Source organism: Lycium ferocissimum, chromosome 11 (assembly GCF_029784015.1).
Source record: "Lycium ferocissimum isolate CSIRO_LF1 chromosome 11, AGI_CSIRO_Lferr_CH_V1, whole genome shotgun sequence".
Lineage (NCBI taxonomy): Eukaryota > Viridiplantae > Streptophyta > Magnoliopsida > Solanales > Solanaceae > Lycium > Lycium ferocissimum.
In genome coordinates this window covers 21,265,642-21,285,767 of record NC_081352.1, presented here as the reverse complement: position 1 = coordinate 21,285,767, position 20,126 = coordinate 21,265,642, and the positions used below count along the sequence as shown (strand labels likewise).

The 20,126-nt window shown below is 34.7% G+C and overlaps 2 protein-coding genes across 3 annotated transcripts; one reads left to right on the top strand and one right to left on the bottom strand.

The window, feature by feature from the left end:
• Positions 1–1,331: 1,331 nt before the first annotated feature.
• On the bottom strand, positions 1,332–7,397 carry LOC132036014 (ADP-ribosylation factor-like protein 8b). The gene is made up of 6 exons (XM_059426233.1): positions 7,315–7,397; positions 3,720–3,801; positions 3,570–3,602; positions 3,349–3,470; positions 2,730–2,891; positions 1,332–1,651 (listed from the first exon to the last, which is right to left on the bottom strand). The coding sequence occupies exons 1-6, from the start codon at positions 7,350–7,352 to the stop codon at positions 1,534–1,536; spliced, it is 555 nt and encodes a 184-aa protein (XP_059282216.1). The 5' UTR covers positions 7,353–7,397; the 3' UTR covers positions 1,332–1,533.
• Positions 7,398–13,911: 6,514 nt separating this feature from the next.
• On the top strand, positions 13,912–18,355 carry LOC132035993 (uncharacterized). Of its 2 annotated transcripts, XM_059426202.1 has the most exons (3): positions 13,912–14,238; positions 15,331–15,818; positions 17,315–18,355. In XM_059426202.1, exons 1-3 carry the CDS (start codon positions 14,196–14,198, stop codon positions 18,149–18,151), a joined length of 1,368 nt encoding a protein of 455 aa, XP_059282185.1. In that variant the 5' UTR covers positions 13,912–14,195; the 3' UTR covers positions 18,152–18,355. The 2 variants fall into 2 exon arrangements, with proteins under 2 accessions (XP_059282185.1, XP_059282184.1); XM_059426201.1 differs by lacking the exon at positions 13,912–14,238 and having other exon boundaries at positions 15,264–15,818.
• Positions 18,356–20,126: the final 1,771 nt, after the last annotated feature.

Below are 20,126 nucleotides of genomic sequence, written 5' to 3'. Positions count from 1 at the left end.
CAGTTACAAAGACTTTCTTTGCTCTTCTTCATTTGAAAGCAGACTTCATCTTTCACTTCTATGATGTTGTCCTAGAGTCTCAACTTATACAAATGAAATTTCCGTGATACTGTTTTGGAGTTCGGTTTTTGCAACTATCGAGTCACTTGTAGAAGCTCCAAAAATCAGCTTGAAAACAGAAATATCAACTCCAATTACTCAAAAATCTCTTGCTCTTTTATATTTGGCTACTATTTGCCATCAGTGTTTTCTTTTCATTGCAAGTAAGCAAAGCAATACAACAACAACAGCAGCAACATACCCTATATAATCTCACAAATGGAGTCTGGGGAGGGTAGAGTGTATGCAGATCTTACCCCTACCTCGTAGAGATAGGGAGGCTAAGCAAAGCAATGCCCGTAGAATAAAAGCTCTTGACTTATGACAAGTTCAATTATGCAACTGAATTCAACTTCTCTCCTTTGGCGCACCAAGCAAGACTTATTTAAAGTTTCAGGGCTTTCGCACTTTTCTCGCCAAGCGAGACCCTACACACTATGTCGGAATTTTAGTGTACAAGTTGTAACTTCAGCATAATATCTAGAAACCAAAGGATGTGGTGCAACGGTTGAGGCTGCTCCTCCCACAGCCAGAGGTCTCAGGTTCGAGTCATGGGTATAAAGATATCCTTGGTTGGGCTTTCCCCGAATGGACCCTAGGTGGTGCGAATTGAATTAGTCGAGCTCCAATGCGGGTATCAACCACCGGATGACAAACAAAACAAAACAAAAAGTTACAAATTGATACTGGTATAATTCCATGGCACTAGCCCGGAATTCGGGGAGACCGTTCAAACTCCAAGAAAATCGGAAACTAGCCATCTTTTAGACCGCTAATAAGCTTCAGCTAGCGTTTGAAAACTATACAAAATTTAGCAACTTTTTAAATATATAAATAAAATTTAGACAAAAATACTTCTAACTAAAATGCACTAAAGAAGTATGTTAGCTTGAAACATTTAAAGTAAAATTTTGGAAGGGTGTGCTGGACTTCAAAAAAAAATTCGAAGTCTGAAATCGCAGTTAAAACTCCAAGAAAAAATCATTTTGCCATACCAAACCACTCATAATTTGGCCTCAACAACTGAGACTGACCGAGCTACATTTAATATATAGTTCAAACTCTTGGAAAAATATCATTTGATTATACCAAACACACTCATAAGTCATAATTTGGCGTCAACAACTGAGACTGCTGTATAAATAGAGTAATTAAAATCAATTTGTTTCTTCAAATAAATCAAAGAAGTTGTCCTTTCATAAAAAAATAAAAAATAAAAAATAAAAAACACATTCGTGATCATATCTCCATAGAAGGAAAGAGGTGCACACACTTCGCAGGGTGGGATAATCACATATGAAAATACATGTACCAACTCTTTCAATTGGCAAAAGAATTTACTTTACATACAGGAAAACTCTTGAGGAAACCAGTAGAAGGAATAAATAGCCTGGCAACTTCAATAGATCAGTAGTACAAGAAAGGTTGTCATCCTCAACTCTTTGATTTTGAGTGCTTAACAAGCCACTCAATGACTGAGTCAATATTGGTTGAATTTTTGCATGATATCATATAGCAACATACCTCCCTATCTGTTATAGATTTCAAGTCCCTGCAAAAAAGAATCCAAATGAAGAAAACATGTAATGCAATGTTAAATTGGGTTGGGGGGGTATCGTGAGGGATAAGAGTCTCATCTTGTTCAAACCAAGAACAGAAACAGAAGGAAATGCAAGGGAATTCGCTTGCTATCACAACTTTTCGACCAACTAGCCAAAATGAGTAAATCTTTCTTGAGAAAATGAGATAATGGTAAAAAACAAACCTAAACTATCGCTTTTTCGTGAGTTTCATACCCCAACGATCACCTGTTCCCTTATCCTGCCTGAACTATCACCATCTATGTATTACTAAAACACACCTCAACTATCAGTTATCCCCCTTCCTACCTGAATGATGGTGACAGTTCAAGTAGGAAAAGGGGACAACTAATAGTTGAGGTGTATTTAATCATCCCCTTTTCCTACCCGAATGATGATGATAGTTCAGGTGGGAAAAGGGGGCAACTGATAGTTAAGGTGTGTTTTAATACATAGATGGTGATAGTTCAGGTACGATAAAGGAATAATTGATAGTAGGGGTGTGAAACTCCGAAAAAAACGATAGTTCAGGTGTGTTTTTGATCATTAACTCATCTTTCTTTAACTTCCTTCTCAATTTTACCAACTTAAGGCAAAGATAAGGTTCAAAAAGGAAGTAAATAACATCCCCTTTCCCTAATCAACCATAGTGCAACTAGCCTGTTTGGCCAAGCTTCTGGGAAGCCAAAAGTGCTTATTTTTAAAAAAACGTACTTATCTTAGAGAATTGTGGCGTTCGGCCAAACTTTTAGGAAAAACATAAGTGCTTTTAGGTAGTAGTAGAAGTTGTTTTTTAGAGGTTGAAATTTTTTGTTTTTCCCCCGAAGCACTTTTGGAACCTTGGTCAAGCATAAATTGTTGCTACAGTATTGGCAAAAGTACTTTTAAAATTGATTAGCCAAACACAAACTGCTACTCTCTAAAAAGTAGTTTTTCCAAAAGCACTTCTAGGAAAAAGCATTTATAAAATTAAGCATATTTTGGAAGCTCGGCCAAACAAGCTAGTAAAAGAAGAGTGACACCAATGTGTGTGCAATTTTATATGCTTACATCTGATCAGTCAAAGCCTGCTTGGAAAGAGCTCCAGGCTTGTCAATCTTATTACCCAATACCAGCAATGGAATACCACTCAATGATGGCTTGCTCAGCAGGTCATGGATTTCACTTCTCGAAATACTAACATTATCATGATCAGCAACATCAACAACGTAACTGCAGTGAGGGACATTTAAACAACTCAAAAACAAGGTATTACAATGGCTACCAGGATAATCAGTAGAATTCCTTCATAATTTAAAAAAACAAAACGAAAAAACCGGCTAAAAGGAAGGGATTCTACCACCCCTAAGGTATATTAGAAATGAATCTGTCAAAAGCCTGATTAGGTAATTTGAACTGGCGGCTGTTCTTTAACAAACCATTGTTGGAGAAAACTAAACGCAACAAAACAAGAACAAGACCAATGATCTACTATCCGCTGTCTACTCTTCCATTACCTCCGAAAGTATTATGATTATGCATAACGATGAAGCAATCAAAAAAAAAAAAAGGCAGTGAATTTGCGTGTATGTGGATTCATTTACTTCCATCTACAAAAGATCAATAAGGAAGGAAGTAGCATGATAGCATCAACTCAATGTAATCAAATAAGCTGAAGATAGATGCATACACTATAGCAGAAACTGCACGACAGTATCTTTCCCACATGCTGCGGAATCTGGGCTGACCTCCAAGGTCCCATAATTTTATAGTCACATTTCCTTTAGTCACTTTCCGCATGTTAAATCCAACCTGAACATCCAACAGACTTTGTATTATTATCACATATCAAAACGATGCAGTGAAATTGGAATTGGCTTACAACTAAGAGCTAGGAAGATGACAACTTACTGTTGGTATCATGTCTTCACTGTATCCACCAGTCTAAGAATGACAGATTGAACAAATATTACTAAGGCATCAGATTTCATCAGAGTACATGAAAGCAGAAGAATACGGAAAAAATAAGCATAGAAGAACAATCACCACTTATCTACTTACAGCAATGACGTTTACAAGTGATGTTTTCCCTGCGTTCTGCAGCCCTATCAAAGAAAGCTCCATTTCCTGCTGAAAGAAGAGGCTGAAGGAAAAACAAGTTCAGTGAGCTGATATGATGAGCTTTTCATAAGAGAAGGAGAGCCAAATCAATCAAAGTCCAAATGCATAAGCAAAATGGCAACTCCAACGTGTGTTATAAGCCCTCTGAAAATAAATATACAAATACTTCCAGTTCTCAAACTTTAAGCCGCAAAGCAGAAGTAACAACTACACACAAAAACTAAGTCGAGTGACTGAAAACAAATAGCAAGAGGCCCAAGTTGCAGAACACGGCGTGAAACTACTAACACTGGATGGATTGGAAATAATCGCAGATCTCTCAATAATTAGTCTGTCAATCCAGTTCATCTCTTGGACCAACCCTCTTGAGCTGCATTGACAGCTCAGGCATAAGATGGAGCACATAGCGCACCATTAACTGCCAAAAATGTATAAAAGAGAGAGGGGCCACCAAGCATTTGTTTGATAGATTTATTTCAAACTATAGAAAGGTGTCCAATCATAGGGATCATCCGTCACCCACACAAATAAATTATGCTTCTTGTGAGAGAGAGGAGGCCTTGGAGACCAGGCAACCAATTGCTGCAGAGACAAAAACACTAGGTGATTTATTCTCATTTGTTCTAGCCTTGGTGGAGACTCGGAACACTTCCCGGTGGAGGGTTGTATCAGGGATCAGCTCTTAGCCCTTTTTTATTTGCCTTGGTAATGGATGGTTTGACACGGCAAATTCAAGGTGAGGTGCCATGGTGCATGTTATTCGCGGATGACATAGTCCTGATTGACGAGACCCGCAACGTCCGGTGAATGCTAAGCTGGAGGTTTGGAGACAAACTCTGGAGTCTAAAGGGTTCAAGTTGAGTAGGACCAAGACAGAATACATGAAGTGCAAGTTTAGTGACGAGACACATCAGGCTGGCGTGGAAGTGAGGTTGGGTACCCAGGCCATCTAAAAGGAAGGAAGTTTTAAGTTTCTTGGGCCTATTGTACAAGGAGATGGGGCTATTGACAATGATGTCACGCATCGTATTGGTGCAGGGTGGGTGAAATGGAGGCTCGCTTCATCGCACGTCCAGAAGATGAAAGTTACGGAAATGAGAATGTTGCGATGGATGTGTGCGCACACCAGGCGAGATAGGATTAGGAATGAAGATATTCGAGATAAGGTGGGAGTGGCATCAGTGGAGGACAAGATGCGAGAAGCGCGGCTGAGATGATTTGGGCATGTGAGGAGGAAAGACACAAATGCCCCAGTGCGGAGGTGTGAAAGGTTGGCTATGAACGGTTTCAGAAGAGGTAGAGGTAGGCCGAAGAAGTATTGGGGAGAGATACTTAGACAGGACATGGCGCAGTTCCAGCTTACCGAGGACATGACCTTAGATAGGAGGCTATGGAGGACTCAGATTAGGGTAGAAGGCTAGTAGGTAGTCTCACGTATCCCGTCGTACTAGTAGTCGCTTTTGATCTTCATTTTCTTGTCCTTTGATTCGTGCAACTATATGTTGGTCCGTGTACCACAATTATCGTATTTATCCGTGGTAGCTACCGTTTACCGTTTTCTCATCTTGCTTTATCATGGCTTTTTCGCTTTCGTTAGTTTCATTTTCGTATTGCTTTGAACCGTTTCTCGCTTATCCGACCTTTTTTCATCATGTTTTCTCTTGAGCGAGGTCTCCGGAAAACGATCTCCCTATCTTCCGAGATGGGGGTAAGGTCTGCGTACATTTTACCCTCCCCAGACCCCACACTGTGGGATTTCACTAGGTATGTTGTTGTTGTTCTAGCCTTGGTGGACCTGGTATCTATTGCTGAAGGGAGGTGGTAGGTATCCCGTGGAATTAGTTGAGGTGCGCGCAAGCTGGCCCCGACACCACTGTTATAAAAACAGAAAAAAAAGCTACAGGCACCTTATGCAAACTCTTTGTTCAGTGGAGGACATGGAAGTCCCCAGCTCGATTAGAACAAACGAATTAACAAACTTTCCAATAATCCACTACGAGAAATTTGAATGAATTTGCAAGTAGTGCTAGCGTCGGTTAAACAGTACTAGGTTGAACCACAAATCAAAATTTCTTGTCATAGAATTAATTGACACTCCCTTGAGGACCTTTTCCGGACTCTGCGTAAGCACAGAATGCTTTGTGCACCTAGCTACCCCAATGACACTTCTTCTATATCCTTGTGCGCAGGGGAGGAGTCTGGATAACGAGTGAAGTGCATTGGGAAAGTTGACTAAGAATATTGCTCTTGATCTCCTTTCCACACTTGGCTCTATCTCCGTGTATTGCATGCCATTTAACTCGGCAATATAAATTTCTAAAACATGAGGCCACTTGATGACCACTGTGATCCAAGTTTCATGGCAAAAGTTGTAGATTCCTTAGTAAATCAATGACACTTGCCACCTTAAAATGAGTCTCTTTAAATTGCACGTCAATCTCAATTACTACTGAGAGAACACACTTTTAATTACTTATGTCTCGAAGAGTCAATAATTATTAATGGCAACCGTGTAGAGTTACACATATCAACTAATTTACGTTCCCGAAACAACTAGAAAAATACAAGTATCAGCAATCATAAATCAATATTCAATTGATAAAATTCCAAATTATCAGCACGCAAAAGAATTCCTTCAGAGGAATCGTTTCATAATGATACTTTTTTTTGATGTCCGGGCATGCTTGAGCATACCTCGACTAATTCCACGAGATACCTGTCATCTCCCATCAGCAACAGGTACCAAATAACTCTATTTTTCATAATGATATTAACAGCAGAGAGCTCGAAGAGGTCTTTTTTTTTTTTTTTTTTTTTTTTTTTTTATATATACCGTGATGTCTGGGTCAGCTTGTTGACTAATTCCACATACCGGATAAGAAATCATCTAATCTTTTGCCTCCGCTAAGAAATAAACCCGAGAACTCATCATTCTCAACTTACTTAATTAACCAGCAGGCCACACCTTTGAATACCAAACTTTTTATATTAAACCAAACAATCAATCAATCACTTAATGCTCAATCTCAAACTAACATTATGAGTCCTTTATATTATATTTCATTCCACTCTATCATTATTATCTTTGTGCTTTTGCTTATTTTTTTTTAGCTCTCTATAATAACTTGATTGTTTCTTTCTTTCTTTCTTTAGCTGCATTTATCTTATTATATATTGCTATTACTGCCTGTTATTATTGTTGTCTTTACACCTTCTCTTGAGCCAAGGGTCTTATCAAAAATCTCAATGTAGGGTAAGGTCTGCGTACACTCTACCCTCCACAGACCCCACCTTGTGGGATTATATGGACCGGGGCAGAGCTAGTAAGGGGCGAGTGGGTTCGGATAAGGTGAAAATTAGTTTTTATGGCTTCTTTCTTTTGTCGACTTGTTTATATTTCTGAACCCCTTATTTAAAATTCTGACTCCGCAACTGATACGGGTATGCTGTTGTTGTTGTTGTAGTACTCGCTTTGGATATAAATATTAAATAAGACGGAAAAGAAAAAAAAGGGAATTAGATCGGAGATATATACCTTCGTAACCAATTGAGCAAAGCTTCCCAAAGACCCATAGCAAATGAGATTGAGAGAGATCTGTAAAATATGTCAGTATACCAAATATGATCTCTCTATCTCTCTCTCACACACACACACACACAAAGTAATGTCTCTGTTAATTTGTCTTTGTTCAAAATTTTGAACCTTTGGGAAATTTCGTTAATTGTAATTTATGAAAATTATGAGAATCGTACATATTCGATGGAATCAGGTGATTATGGTGAAAGATAAAGTTAGAGCGACGGATTTGCCCTTAGAATAACATGGATTTACTGAACAGCCATTGCCTGTGTGAACTGTATGTTGCTGGATTATACCTTTATATTAAAAATAGACTTTCATTTTTATTTGTCCACTTTAATTATTTATGAGAAAGTATTTTTTTTTCTTGTTTTACCTTTAATATTAACGATCCGTTCCCCATATTATTTGACACTCTTTTTTTTTTATTCAATCACAAAAAAAATGATACATTTTAATATTTAGCAATAATTTAACTCTGAAAATTCTCATTTTATCGAAATGATTTCTAGCCACAAAAGTTTCTTCTGCTTGTTTTAGGCCACAGAATCCAAGAGTCTTTATTTTTTTCTTAAACTTTGTATCAAGTCAAACATATTCATATAAATAGGGACGAAAAAGTAATAGTTAATGGGTATTATACTCCTTCCGTCGCATAATAAGTGTCACCTTAGGAAAAAACAGACATATTAAGAAACCAATAATGTAATGTAATGTAAAATTTATTAAATTACCCTTGTATAATAAAAATAAATTACTTTTTCCTCTTGATTAGAGCATGCATAAGTAGTAATCCTTTTGACATTGGGAATCCAACAATACCAAGTTACTATGTGGCTTTTCCAATAATCATTTAGATGTTACTTCAACTTATCAGTTTTTATCTAAGGGTAGAGTTTGAAAAAACTAGTCAATTTATGTCTCGATTTTCTAAAATGATACTTATTATGAAATATATTTTTTTTGGGCTAAGGTGACATTTATTATAAGACTGAGAGAGTAGTTAACTAGGTACTTCATTTAATATTTGTTAAAAGGAGCGTGAAGTCTAACAAATACTCTCTTTGTTTCAATTTATGTGAACTCATTTGATTGGACACGATATTTAAGAAAGAGTAAAGACTTTTAAAACTTGTGGTTCAAAATAAGTCTTGAATATTTGTGTGGTTGTAAATTATTTCATAAAGTGAATTTGTTTTTAAATTAAAAAAGAGGTAATTTATTTTGATATGGATTAAAAAGGAAATAAATTCACATGAATTGAAACAGATGGAGTAAAAGTGAACAGAGCCGTATATGATTATAATGGAAGATTAGAGTGACGGATTTGCCCTTAGAAACACGGATTTACTGAACAGCTATTGCCTGTGTCAAGCGCACTTCGCTGTATGCCAATTAGGCAATTACACTGTCGGACAATCCAACTGGCTATTGGCTATTGGCTATTAGACGTTATAAAATAAGCACACTCGTGAAGAAGTGTGCGTGTACTTCACGTAAATTAAAGTTTATCTATGGGTGAATTAGCCTCAATTATTGGTGAAAAATAAAAGAATTACTCCAATTATTGGGCAGTCCCACTATGCTCTGATTTTCTTGGAGGATATTGTTCAAAAGAAAAAAAAAATGGGTCTCCAACTGGAACATTTTTCCAACCTTGCCCTTTCCCTCCTTTATCAATTATCACGGTAAATATTTAATGATTTATCTACGTCAAGTATTTATTTATATCATTTAAATATAATAGATGTAATTGGTATATATACTTTTTAATGCTTAATCATAGTTAAACATAAATATTGCATTGTGCCTTGTACAGTGTATATAATTTTTTATCAAATGGTATATAATTATTTATCACTTAATCATAATTAATATGTATTTTTACTTTAATTTATTAATTTTTAAAATTAATTATTTAAGTAGATAAATATCCGACCAATCTTACAAGGAAGCTAGCTGCCTCATGTACAAGTCACTAGACGACCTATGCCCGTGCTGCGCACCGGCCCAACACTTTAGATTATAATGCATCTATGTACGTAGTTGTGTTTGAATAGTGATTATGGGGTGCACTTTTTTTTTTTTTTTTTTGGTTTCACTATTTTTATGCATATTATATATATACATATACTATGTTCAAAACACGATTAATATAACATTGTAGTTTATGCTCCGTATCTAAAACTTTATTATATTAGTGTTTCCTACGAATATAAAGTCTGCACTTTTTTTTTAACATTATATTTTTTTTAATATGGGGTTCTTTTTTTATTATTTTTTATATTGCTTGATATTATTAATATGGGGTCTACTTTTTTTTTCATGAGTTTGGAGATGGTGAGTTTCACTTTTTTTTTAGATTGCTCGGTGTTATTTAGTATGGGGCCCACCCCCCCCCCCTTTTTTTTAAGGGGCAACGGACGACGAAGTATGGGTCTAAACCCATGCTTTATATAGTTTTTTTTTTTTTTTATATTGCTTGGTGTTGTTTAGTATGGGGTCCACTCTTTATGGGGTGCACTTTTTTTTTTTGGACATTATTAGTTTGCACTATTTTTTTATGCATATAATATATATACATACACTATATTCAAAATACCATTAATATAACATTGTAGTTTATCTTCTTCCGTATCTAAAACTTTATTATATTAGCATTTGCTACGAATACAAAGTCTGCACTTTTTTTTTTTTAACATTATATTTTTTTTAATATGGGGTTCACTTTTTTTTTTTTGATATTGCTTGATTTTGTTAATATGGGGTCCACTTTTTTTCCCCATGAGTTTGGAGATGGTGAGTTCCACTTTTTTTTCTTTCTTTTTTTTTAATTTTTTTTTATATTGCTCGGTGTTATTTAGTATGGGGCCCACCCCTTTTTTTTTTTTTTTAAGGGACAACAGACGACGAAGCATGGGTCTAAACCCATGCTTTATATAGTTTCTTCTTTTTTATTTTTTTATTTTTTTTATTCTTGGTGTTGTTTAGTATGGGGCCGCTTGCCTTTGGACGTTATTAGTTTTCACTATTTTTATGCATATATATATATATATATATATATATATATATATATATATATATATATACTATGTTCAAAACACGATTAATATAACATTGTAGTTTGTGCTCCATATCTAAAATTTTATTATATTAGTGTTTGCTACGAATATAAAAGTCTGTACTTTGTTTTTACATTGTTTATTTTTTAATATGGGATTCACTTTTTTTTTTTATATTGCTTGATTTGTTAATATGGGGTCCACTTTTTTTTTCCGTGAGTTTGGAGATGGTGGGTTCCACTTTGTTTGTGTTCCGTATTTAAAACTTTATTACATTAATGTTTGCTACGAATACAAACTCTGCACTTTGTTTTTGACATTGTTTATTTTTTTAATATGGGGTTCACTTTTTTTTTATTGCTTGATTTTGTTAATATGGGATTCATTTTTTTTCTCCGTGAGTTTGGAGATGGTGGGTTCCACTTTTTTTTAAATATTGGTTGGTGTTTTTTTTTTAATATTGGTTGGTGTTTAATATGAGGACTACACTTTTTTTTTTAACGGACGACAAAGCATGAGTGTAAACCCATGCTTCTATATAATTGCTTGATTTTGTTAATATGGGTCCACTTTTTTTTTCCCCATGAGTTTGGAGATGGTGGGTTCCACTTTGTTTGTCTTTCCGTATCTAAAACTTTATTATATTAGTGTTTCTACAAATACAAAATCTGCACTTTGTTTTTGACATTGTTTATTTTTTTAATATGGGGTTCACTTTTTTTTTATATTGCTTGATTTTGTTAATATGGGGTCTACTTTTTTTTCCGTGAGTTTGGAGATGGTGGGTTCCACTTTTTTTTACTTTTTTTTTTTTAATATTGATTGGTGTTTAATATGGGGACCACACTTTTTTTTTTTAATGCTTAACGGAGAGTTTGGAGATGGGGGGTTCCACTTTGTTTGTCTTTCAAATGTCTAAAACTTTATTATATTAGTGTTTGCTATGAGTACAAAGTCTGCACTTTGTTTTTGACATTATTTGTTTTTTTAATATAGGATTCACTTTTTTTTTATATTGTTTGATTTTGTTAATATGAGGTTCATTTTTTTTCTCCGTGAGTTTGGAGATGGTGGGTTTCACTTTTTTTTTTTTTTTTATATTGGTTGGTTTTTTTTTTTTTTTTTAATATTGTTTGTTGTTTAATATGGGGACCACACTTTTTTTTTTTTTTTTTTTTTTGGTGGGACGGACGACGATCCCACCCGTGCTTCTATATAGTCGGATTCAATTTTTTTTTTTTATATTGTTTGATTTTGTTAATATGAGGTTCATTTTTTTTCTCCGTGAGTTTGGAGATGATGGGTTTCACTTTTTTTTTTTTTTTACATATTGGTTGGTGTTTTTTTTTTAATATTGTTTGTTGTTTAATATGGGGACCACACTTTTTTTTTTTTTTTTTGGGTGGGACGGACGACGATCCCACCCGTGCTTCTATATAGTTAGAATTTTGGGTGGGACGGACGACGATCCCACCCGTGCTTCTATATAGTTAGAAAGTCATGCTGGAAAGCTACTGGTCCCTGACACCATTCACTAAAGAAATAGGAGTAGCAAATTTTGCTAGCTCAGCACTTTAAATTTACTAATAAATTTTATTTAAATATTTCAATTGAGCACCTGGGTACTGCAAAATTATTTCTATTAAGCCGTTTCGGCTTAGTTTCGGAAATTTTTTACATGTGTTCTCAAGTGTTTATATTACATAAATAAGTTAACTATAAAACATGCAAAAAAATTAATTATGCACACCAACCTCAATTGGAATAGGCCTGCATTTTTACAGTTTATGAAGGTTAATGTGTATAATTAAAAAAGGTGGCACGTTTTAAGTGATTAACTTATCTTCGTGAAAAACATGCAAAGAAGTGTTTCCAAAATTTGAGTCACAAGTGTCTGATAAGAACAATTATCATATATTCAGGTGTTCAATCAAAACAAATCGCAATTCGAGTGTCTAAATCAAAATTTACTAGCAAATTTAAGGAGGTGTCGGTGTATTCCGTCTTCCTACTAACTTACACAGTGATACTAATAGCATATAAGAGTTAATTTCTTGATGGTCATTCAAGTTATAATAATTATTCAGTATAGTCATTTTTGTTTGCTTTATACTAATAAACATCATTTTTGTTTTACCCATTACGTATCCACAAAATAACTCCTTTATAAAAAGTACTGAAAAATAACATAAATGGTCCCTTAATTTTAAGAGTAGGTCTAAATTTATCCTTATAAATGTACTTCTATGCATATTAAGTTCTTTAAATTTGACAAAACTAAGCGTTTTTAAACTCTTGTGAACACATATAATCAAATTAGTGGACAATCACATGGAAAAAAAGTTGTACAGATTTAACCAAAGTTACTTTTACCAACCTTTTCCCCCTTTTTTATGAGATGGTCAGATGGGTAGGTTTGTGAATCATAGAAGATAAGAAAAGGTTGAAAGTCTTGTGTGATAATCAATTACAGTATTAAACTTGACAGCGATTTCTTTTTCCATGTCCTTAGCACGATAACAGCTATCCAAAAACTAGAGCAGTAGTTTTTTTTATTATTATTATTATTTTATTTATTTATTATTATTTGAAAGTTTCAACCTCAGAGTAAATATTAAATTTTTGAATATTTCGATAAGCCTTTAAATTTATCAAGAATTTCATTTAAATATTCAAATATGATATATTTCGATTAAGCGCCTGAACACATGATAAAGTATTTCTATTAGACATTTCCGACTCAAAATTTGAAAAAGATTTTACACATGTTCTCGAGCGCTCATAACGTATATAAGTTAAGCACATAAATATGTCATTTTCTTTAATATCGATATATTTCGTGTATTATATTAGTACATGGGATATAATTCTTAAATATTGAAATACAAATAACTAGAAGATATGAAGTTGTAGTTTGGTTCGGCTTGAAATTTGGTTCATCTCAATAACGTAATAAAAGTTACTCCGTTCCTTTTTGTTTTTCCCTTGTTGACTTGTCAATTTCTTTAAGAAATTATTTATTAGAAGCTTATTTTACTAAATTATTCCATTAATAATATTTAAATTTTTAACTTAATTAATATTTTATATAATTACTTAACAAGCTTATGACAGTTTTACTATCATTCTTAATTATTTTGTTAAGTAATTTAATAATTGAATTAAATAAAATATATTTTAAAAATTATGCAATCACTAAAATTCTTAAAATTTTTCAAGCCAATAATTATTAATAAGAATAAAATAGATATACAATAATAAATTACTATCTTTTAATTTTTTAAATTGAACAAATAAAAATAAATAACTATTTTTAATATTCATTAACGACTAAAATTGGAGGAGAGAGGGAGTACTTTTTCAATGTTTGGAGAAAGTGTCGGGGACCGACAAAGGAACTTTGGTCTGAAGTTTCATCATTGAAGTACCGTTACTTCTGAGATCCAACAAACAACTTCTACTTATTCTCCATTTTGTCTTCTACTCATTTTACTTCTCTTATGTATGTTGTTGAAAGAATTCACTTGAATTAAGCACCCAAAAAATGACTTCTTTTGTGCTGATTTAGTGACAATTCATATACAGAAATGAAATATCCAAAACAGGTTCTTGAAAACTAGTTCAACAGTTGTTTTTCTGAAGACCCCATAATTTGGTTCTTGAAATCTTAGCTGATTTTGTGAAAATTTGTATACATAGCATTTGATGATTAGTTTAGCTATTGGTTGGCTTTGCTTTTTGAGCTGACACGAAAACAATTACTGACAGAAACATATGTCGAGAGATTTTGTTCAATCCACTTCAAGGCTGTGTTCTGGTAAGCTTTTTTTTTAGAGACCAAATAATTTGTTTTATATGTCTTAATCATTTTGTTGGTGTTTGTTTGGCTTATTTTTTTTAGAGTTTGGTTTACCAATGGTGTTTATTGTGGATCTTGAGCTGACCCGTTTGGGTTTTGGATGGTTTTTGCTGAAGAATTGTTTTCACATTAAGGTTAGTTGTTATAGTTATTCCCTATGTTGCTTGGACTCTCCGAAAATGTCATTGGGTGTGTGTTGGATATCCCAAAAGTAGTGCATTTTTGGAGGATTTGATACGGGTGCGATAATATTTTTGGAGAGTTCGCGCAACATAGGTAATACTATAGGGATCAAAATTGCATATTTTAGATGATATTCTTCGTTAGTGTAATATTTAGCCAGAAAAGAGAAGAATTGGTTAGTGTAATGTTTGAGAGATGAACTTAGTCCAATCCGTAGAATTTGGGGCTGATTTTGGTAATATTCTCATCTAGTTGTCGTTTGCTTGGGCCAAAACTGATCAAAATATATAAACTTGGAGGCTATTTATGCTCACTTGCTCAGTGTCAGATAGACCTACTATCCTAAACTTAAAGGGACCATTCGGGTCCTCGTTGATTACATTTGTAAATAGTGTTATTAATGTCTCATCATATGACTTCTTAAAGAAGACTTTAGGATACTCGATTCACTTTTCACTTTTTTTTCCTGTTATCTTTCTTGTTCATATAAGTTATGCACTTTCGTATATTGATAAACTAGTCACGAGATACAAAAAAACCTCCCTATAACCTCATCGTTTGTCAATTTATTTATTTTTATCTTCTATAGCGAACATATAATATAACATAGCATGGAAGATCCGTTCTACAGAAAATATGGTTGTTATAGTGAAATGTTGTTATAAAGGACGGGTATTATGTAGAGGTCTTCTGACTGTATATGTTTGTATGCAGATGTGTCCATGCATATGCCTCTTATCTCAATTATGCTCCACATATATCTTTTGTACTTGTGATTTTAGCTTAAACGCTCTTGAAGATAAAAAGGGTACAAAATGAGGGTCAAGAACAAATTCGGGAAATCAATCATTTTACATTGTAATGCAGGGGGGAGATTGTTTCCACTTGTTGTAGGGTGCCTTCTTTTGCTTCATTTTTTCTCCTTTGCTCATCAAAGAAATGCGCGAAGTTGGGAGACACACTTAAGTACAAGCCAGCGCACACAGTTTCATGTACTTGAAAAGGTTGAGGAGGAGAATATACAGCTTCCACAACCCAGGAAGCGGTCCCCACGTGCTTCCAAACGGACAAAACCTAAACGAGCAGCCACCTTGATCGATGAATTCCTTGACGAGTCTTCGCAGCTAAGGCATATGTTTTTCCCTGATCAGAGGACCACTGTGGATCCGAGGAAGGATTACGGGAACGATACCAATTATTACCAGCCAGGAAGAATGTGGTTGGATACAGAGGGAAACCCTATACAAGCTCATGGGGGAGGCGTTCTTTATGATGCGAGGAAAAAAATGTATTATTGGTATGGAGAGTATAAAGATGGCCCCACTTACCATACTCACAAAAAAGGAGCAGCAAGGGTAAGTTTCAGACTTGGTGCATTTGGTTATAGGTTAATAACTTCCACTCCCTCCGTCTCAATTTATGTGAAGGTGTTTGACTGTGCACATAGTTAAAAAATGAGAGGAAACCTTTTGAAACTTGTGGTCTAAAACAAGACATAGATATTTGTGTGGTTATAAATCATTTCAGTAAGGGTAAAGTGGAAATTTTGAAGTTAAATTGTTACTAAATATAGAAACGTGTCATCTTTTTAAGGACAGAATAAAAAGGGAAGAGTTTCACATGATTTGGGACAGAGGGAGTATTATTTAATGTCATTGCTGTATTTTCTAGAACTGCTACTCTACATCTTGTTGCCTAGGCAATTCTCTTCCCTCTCTTCTGTTATATACGGAGTGCTATGTGCTTGAGTAAACGATGCTGAAAATGGGAAAATGAAAAGAGACTTTCAGCCCCTCCAAGAACATTCTTTAAATTTTTTTTTTTGCATGGCCTTGTCTTGCTCGTGTTCTACTTTAGACAGTAAAAGAACAGTATTTAGTCACCCGTGAAGCCTTGTCTGTGCTAGAGCTCTCATTGTCCTTTTCTCCATTCCATTGGTTATGCATCTGAATTCTTTGTGACTATCTTTCTCTAGTCTATAAGTTAACATCCATTTGCGTACTTTGTGAAATTAAGACAATTATGCAGTAGTGAATATTATATTTTTTTGTGGATGAAATCATCACCGTTCCCTCAATTCTGCAATTCTATTTGCCAGCACAAAACTGCTTCAGTCGATTCCATCCGTTGATGAACTTACGCTCATGAAAGCTGCTCATTTTACACGCCAAGTTACTTTTTAGGTTGTCGAGCGTGTTTCTTGTCTTTTAAATATCAGCAGCATGATGGCCTTATGCTCAATGTGGGAGTGTTATAAAGCAGTGAAAGTGCTCTGTGAAAAAAACAACCATTTGCCACACCAAAATTGACAGGATAAACTAAATAGGAAGGAAAAAGGATGAAAACAAGGGTAAACATAGCGAGTATGAAGAGACATTAATGCATCTAGGATCTGTGGTCTACGATTTTAGTATTCCGATCAGATAGAATGATAGATGGTACGAGCTTGAAGTGATGAAGACACAATGGGAAAAATGACTGATGGAGTGAGTAGGATCCGATTGTGTACAGTTTCAGTTTCTTGATCAAATAAATCATCTGAGAAATGGAGATTATTTGCTGTATTGATCTCTGAAATATTAAATTTAACATTGTTCCATTCCCTTTTAACTGCTGAAATTTAAGAGATGTAGAGATTAACATTTGAATTTGGAAGATGATTTTTATTGCCTCTTTTCCTCATTGATTTATCTATCCCATGAATTCTTGACCTGTAACTTGATAGGGATACAGCACTTTATAGTCAGAAAGAAGAAACGCGTATAAGTTTTGTTCTTAGTTTCTGGCTGCTGGGTCATTTTTCATGTTTTTTTTTCCAAGTGTTAATATCTCCATGCTTTTGTCCTTGCAGGTTGATGTCATTGGTGTCGGTTGCTATTCATCAAAAGATTTATGGACTTGGAAAAATGAAGGCATTGTTTTAGCAGCCGAAGAAAAAAATCAGACGCATGATTTATACAAATCGAATGTGCTAGAGCGGCCCAAAGTAATTCACAATGAGAAGACAGGTAAATACGTAATGTGGATGCATATAGACGATGCGAACTATACCAAAGCTTCTGTGGGTGTTGCCATTAGTGACTTGCCCACTGGCCCCTTTCATTATTTGTATAGCAAACGGCCTCATGGATATGATAGCAGAGACATGACACTATTCAAAGACGATGATGGTGTAGCATATTTGATTTACTCATCGGAACACAACAAAGACCTTCATATTGGTCCACTTAACGAAGAATATATAGATGTGACGCAGAGCGTGAAAAAGATTCTTATCGCACAACACAGGGAAGCACCTGCTCTATTTAAACATCAGGGGACATATTACATGATCACATCCGGCTGCACTAGTTGGTCTCCAAACGAAGCCCTTGCTCATGCATCCGAATCAATTATGGGGCCATGGGAGACTATTGGAAACCCATGCATAGGCGGGAACAAAGTTTTTCGACTAACTACTTTCTTTGCTCAGAGTACATTTGTGGTTCCTTTGTCCGGGCTACCTGGTCTCTTTATTTTTATGGCGGATAGGTGGAATCCGGCTGACTTGAAGGATTCTAGGTATGTGTGGCTACCGTTAATAGTTGGCAGGCCTTTAGACCGTCCGCCAGAGTACAATTTCGGGTTCCCTTTGTGGTCTAGAGTGTCTATATATTGGCATAAGAAATGGAGACTTCCTTATAGGTAGCAGTGAATGTAAATAGGGGTTTTAAACTCTGATTTCTTTGTAAAATATGTTCTCTTTGTTGTTTTTTCGAGTGTTCTTTCACAGCATGTGTTGTAGTTATTAATGTTGATTTTTGAAAAAGATCATCATTGGTGTAAATTTCTAGAGTTTGAGCTACTGAACCCAATATTCATTCTTTGTAATATATACATTGTAATTTCTTGAGCTAGAAGAATCACCTTTTTTTTTTCCAAGTGGAACTTTAAGCTCCCGTTTGGCCATAGATTTTCGAAGTTGAAACTTGAAAATTTGAGTTTTTGAAGTTGTGATTTGAAACTTGAAATTGTGTTTACATTGCATTTTATTTGAAAATATTTTGAACTTTTGTGAGTGGAAGTGAAATTTCTTTCAAAAACTTGAGAATATTTGAAGATAAATTTTCAAAGCTGATCAAATTTCATGGCCAAATAGATATTTTGAAGATAAATCTTCAAAATCTGATCCTAAATCTATGGCCAAACGCTAGCTTAGCTTTGGCATTTGTTTGCGATTTGGTGGTGTTGTTCCAGTGCCACCAGTCCACCACGTTATCACTTTTCACGATGTAGTTTCTGTTAATGGTTAATTTAGAGACTTGTATGTGAGTGGAAAATTAAGAGATTTTCTAGTATTAGAAAACTAAAATTTTATAATATTAGATTGAGAAGGGCTTAGTTGGAACGACATGGATAGTAAAGATGCGAATAGTTGATCTAAATTTGTCTGGGACTGAGGCATAACAGTAGTGTTGTCGTGCATTGTCAATACAACTTCACTTGGCTACATATAAACTAATATGAGGTGATGTGCAGAAATTTATCCTACACTACCTTAGGTTGCATAAAGATGAAGTTAAGGCTAGAAGAGTAAGAACAGATTGATTTAATGGACTACATGTGTGGCTTATTACAAACGAGAACAAAATTTAACCTTTAGTTTACAAAAGAGACACTAGGTGAAATTTTCTGAATAGATTTAACAAACATGGCGTCCCATTCAAAACTTTGTGGAGAAATGGACAAATAGTCATTTTCTGGACCACTAATGAATACATATGTGGAATGTTTAGTGATTAAGGTTGTTAGGAATGACATGCTTATTGTTTGTTTTGAGGGTCTATGTATATGTGGTTTAGATGTAATTAAGAATGAAAAGGATTCAAAAGCAAACCTAAATTTGGTGGTTTCCATATCCGCTAGAGTTGCTCATAATATTCTTGGCCTGTACGTATCAAGATATATTTGGTTCAGGAACATGTAGATAGTAAGAGTTGATGGATAAATAGGATTCATCGTATTTGATAGAATATACGGAATCGCTCAAACAAGTATAGAAAGCGGGTTCTTTATACGTTTCAAGCCCAAGTAAGACAAAAATAAATAATACGAATATTTACGTGGAAAACTCTCGTTGAGATTAAAAATACACGACTTTTGGAGTAGGATTTTCTCAAACTTCACTAAACTGAACAACTTTAGATTACAACCTATTGTAACCTAGAAATTAAACTTTTAATCCCTCCTCTTTACAATAACTCTATTGCAAGACCTTTAGAATAACTTTATTGCAAAGACACACCTTGACTAACTCTAGCCAAGTGAACAACTCAGAATCTTTGAGACATAAACCTACTGGACACCGCTTGAAAGTAGTGTAGGAATACAAGTTAAGAACAAAAGACAAAGACTCAACAAAGACTCAACAAACCTAAGGACTTAAGACATCTTTAGTGGTTGGGATCTGGTCCTTCTGTTTGTTGCAGCTTTGTTCTTGAGAGCACTTTGAGGCGGCGGCTACACTTGAGATGAGAGTAATTTTCAGATTTGCAAGTGTTAGGTTTTCCTATGTAACATGTTGTTTGTATAGGTGGAACAAATGTTGATATGAAAGAGACCATTCATTTGTATTGTCCTCTAGCAACCTTTGCAATTGTCTTTCTTTCTGCTTCTTGCCATCA

What these genes read in the sequence shown, in the direction of transcription:
- LOC132036014 (XM_059426233.1), bottom strand. Translation starts at nt 7,352, where the DNA reads ATGGGTCTTTGGGAAGCTTTGCTCAATTGGTTACGAAG. An exon ending in CACTTGTAAACGTCATTGCT is followed by an intron (nt 3,603 to 3,719) that starts GTAAGTAGATAA and finishes TGTCATTCTTAG; the next exon opens with ACTGGTGGATACAGTGAAGA. An exon ending in GTGAAGACATGATACCAACA is followed by an intron (nt 3,471 to 3,569) that starts GTAAGTTGTCAT and finishes TTGGATGTTCAG; the next exon opens with GTTGGATTTAACATGCGGAA.
- LOC132035993 (XM_059426201.1), top strand. Translation starts at nt 15,279, where the DNA reads ATGAGGGTCAAGAACAAATTCGGGAAATCAATCATTTTACATTGTAAT. An exon ending in ACAAAAAAGGAGCAGCAAGG is followed by an intron (nt 15,819 to 17,314) that starts GTAAGTTTCAGA and finishes TTGTCCTTGCAG; the next exon opens with GTTGATGTCATTGGTGTCGG.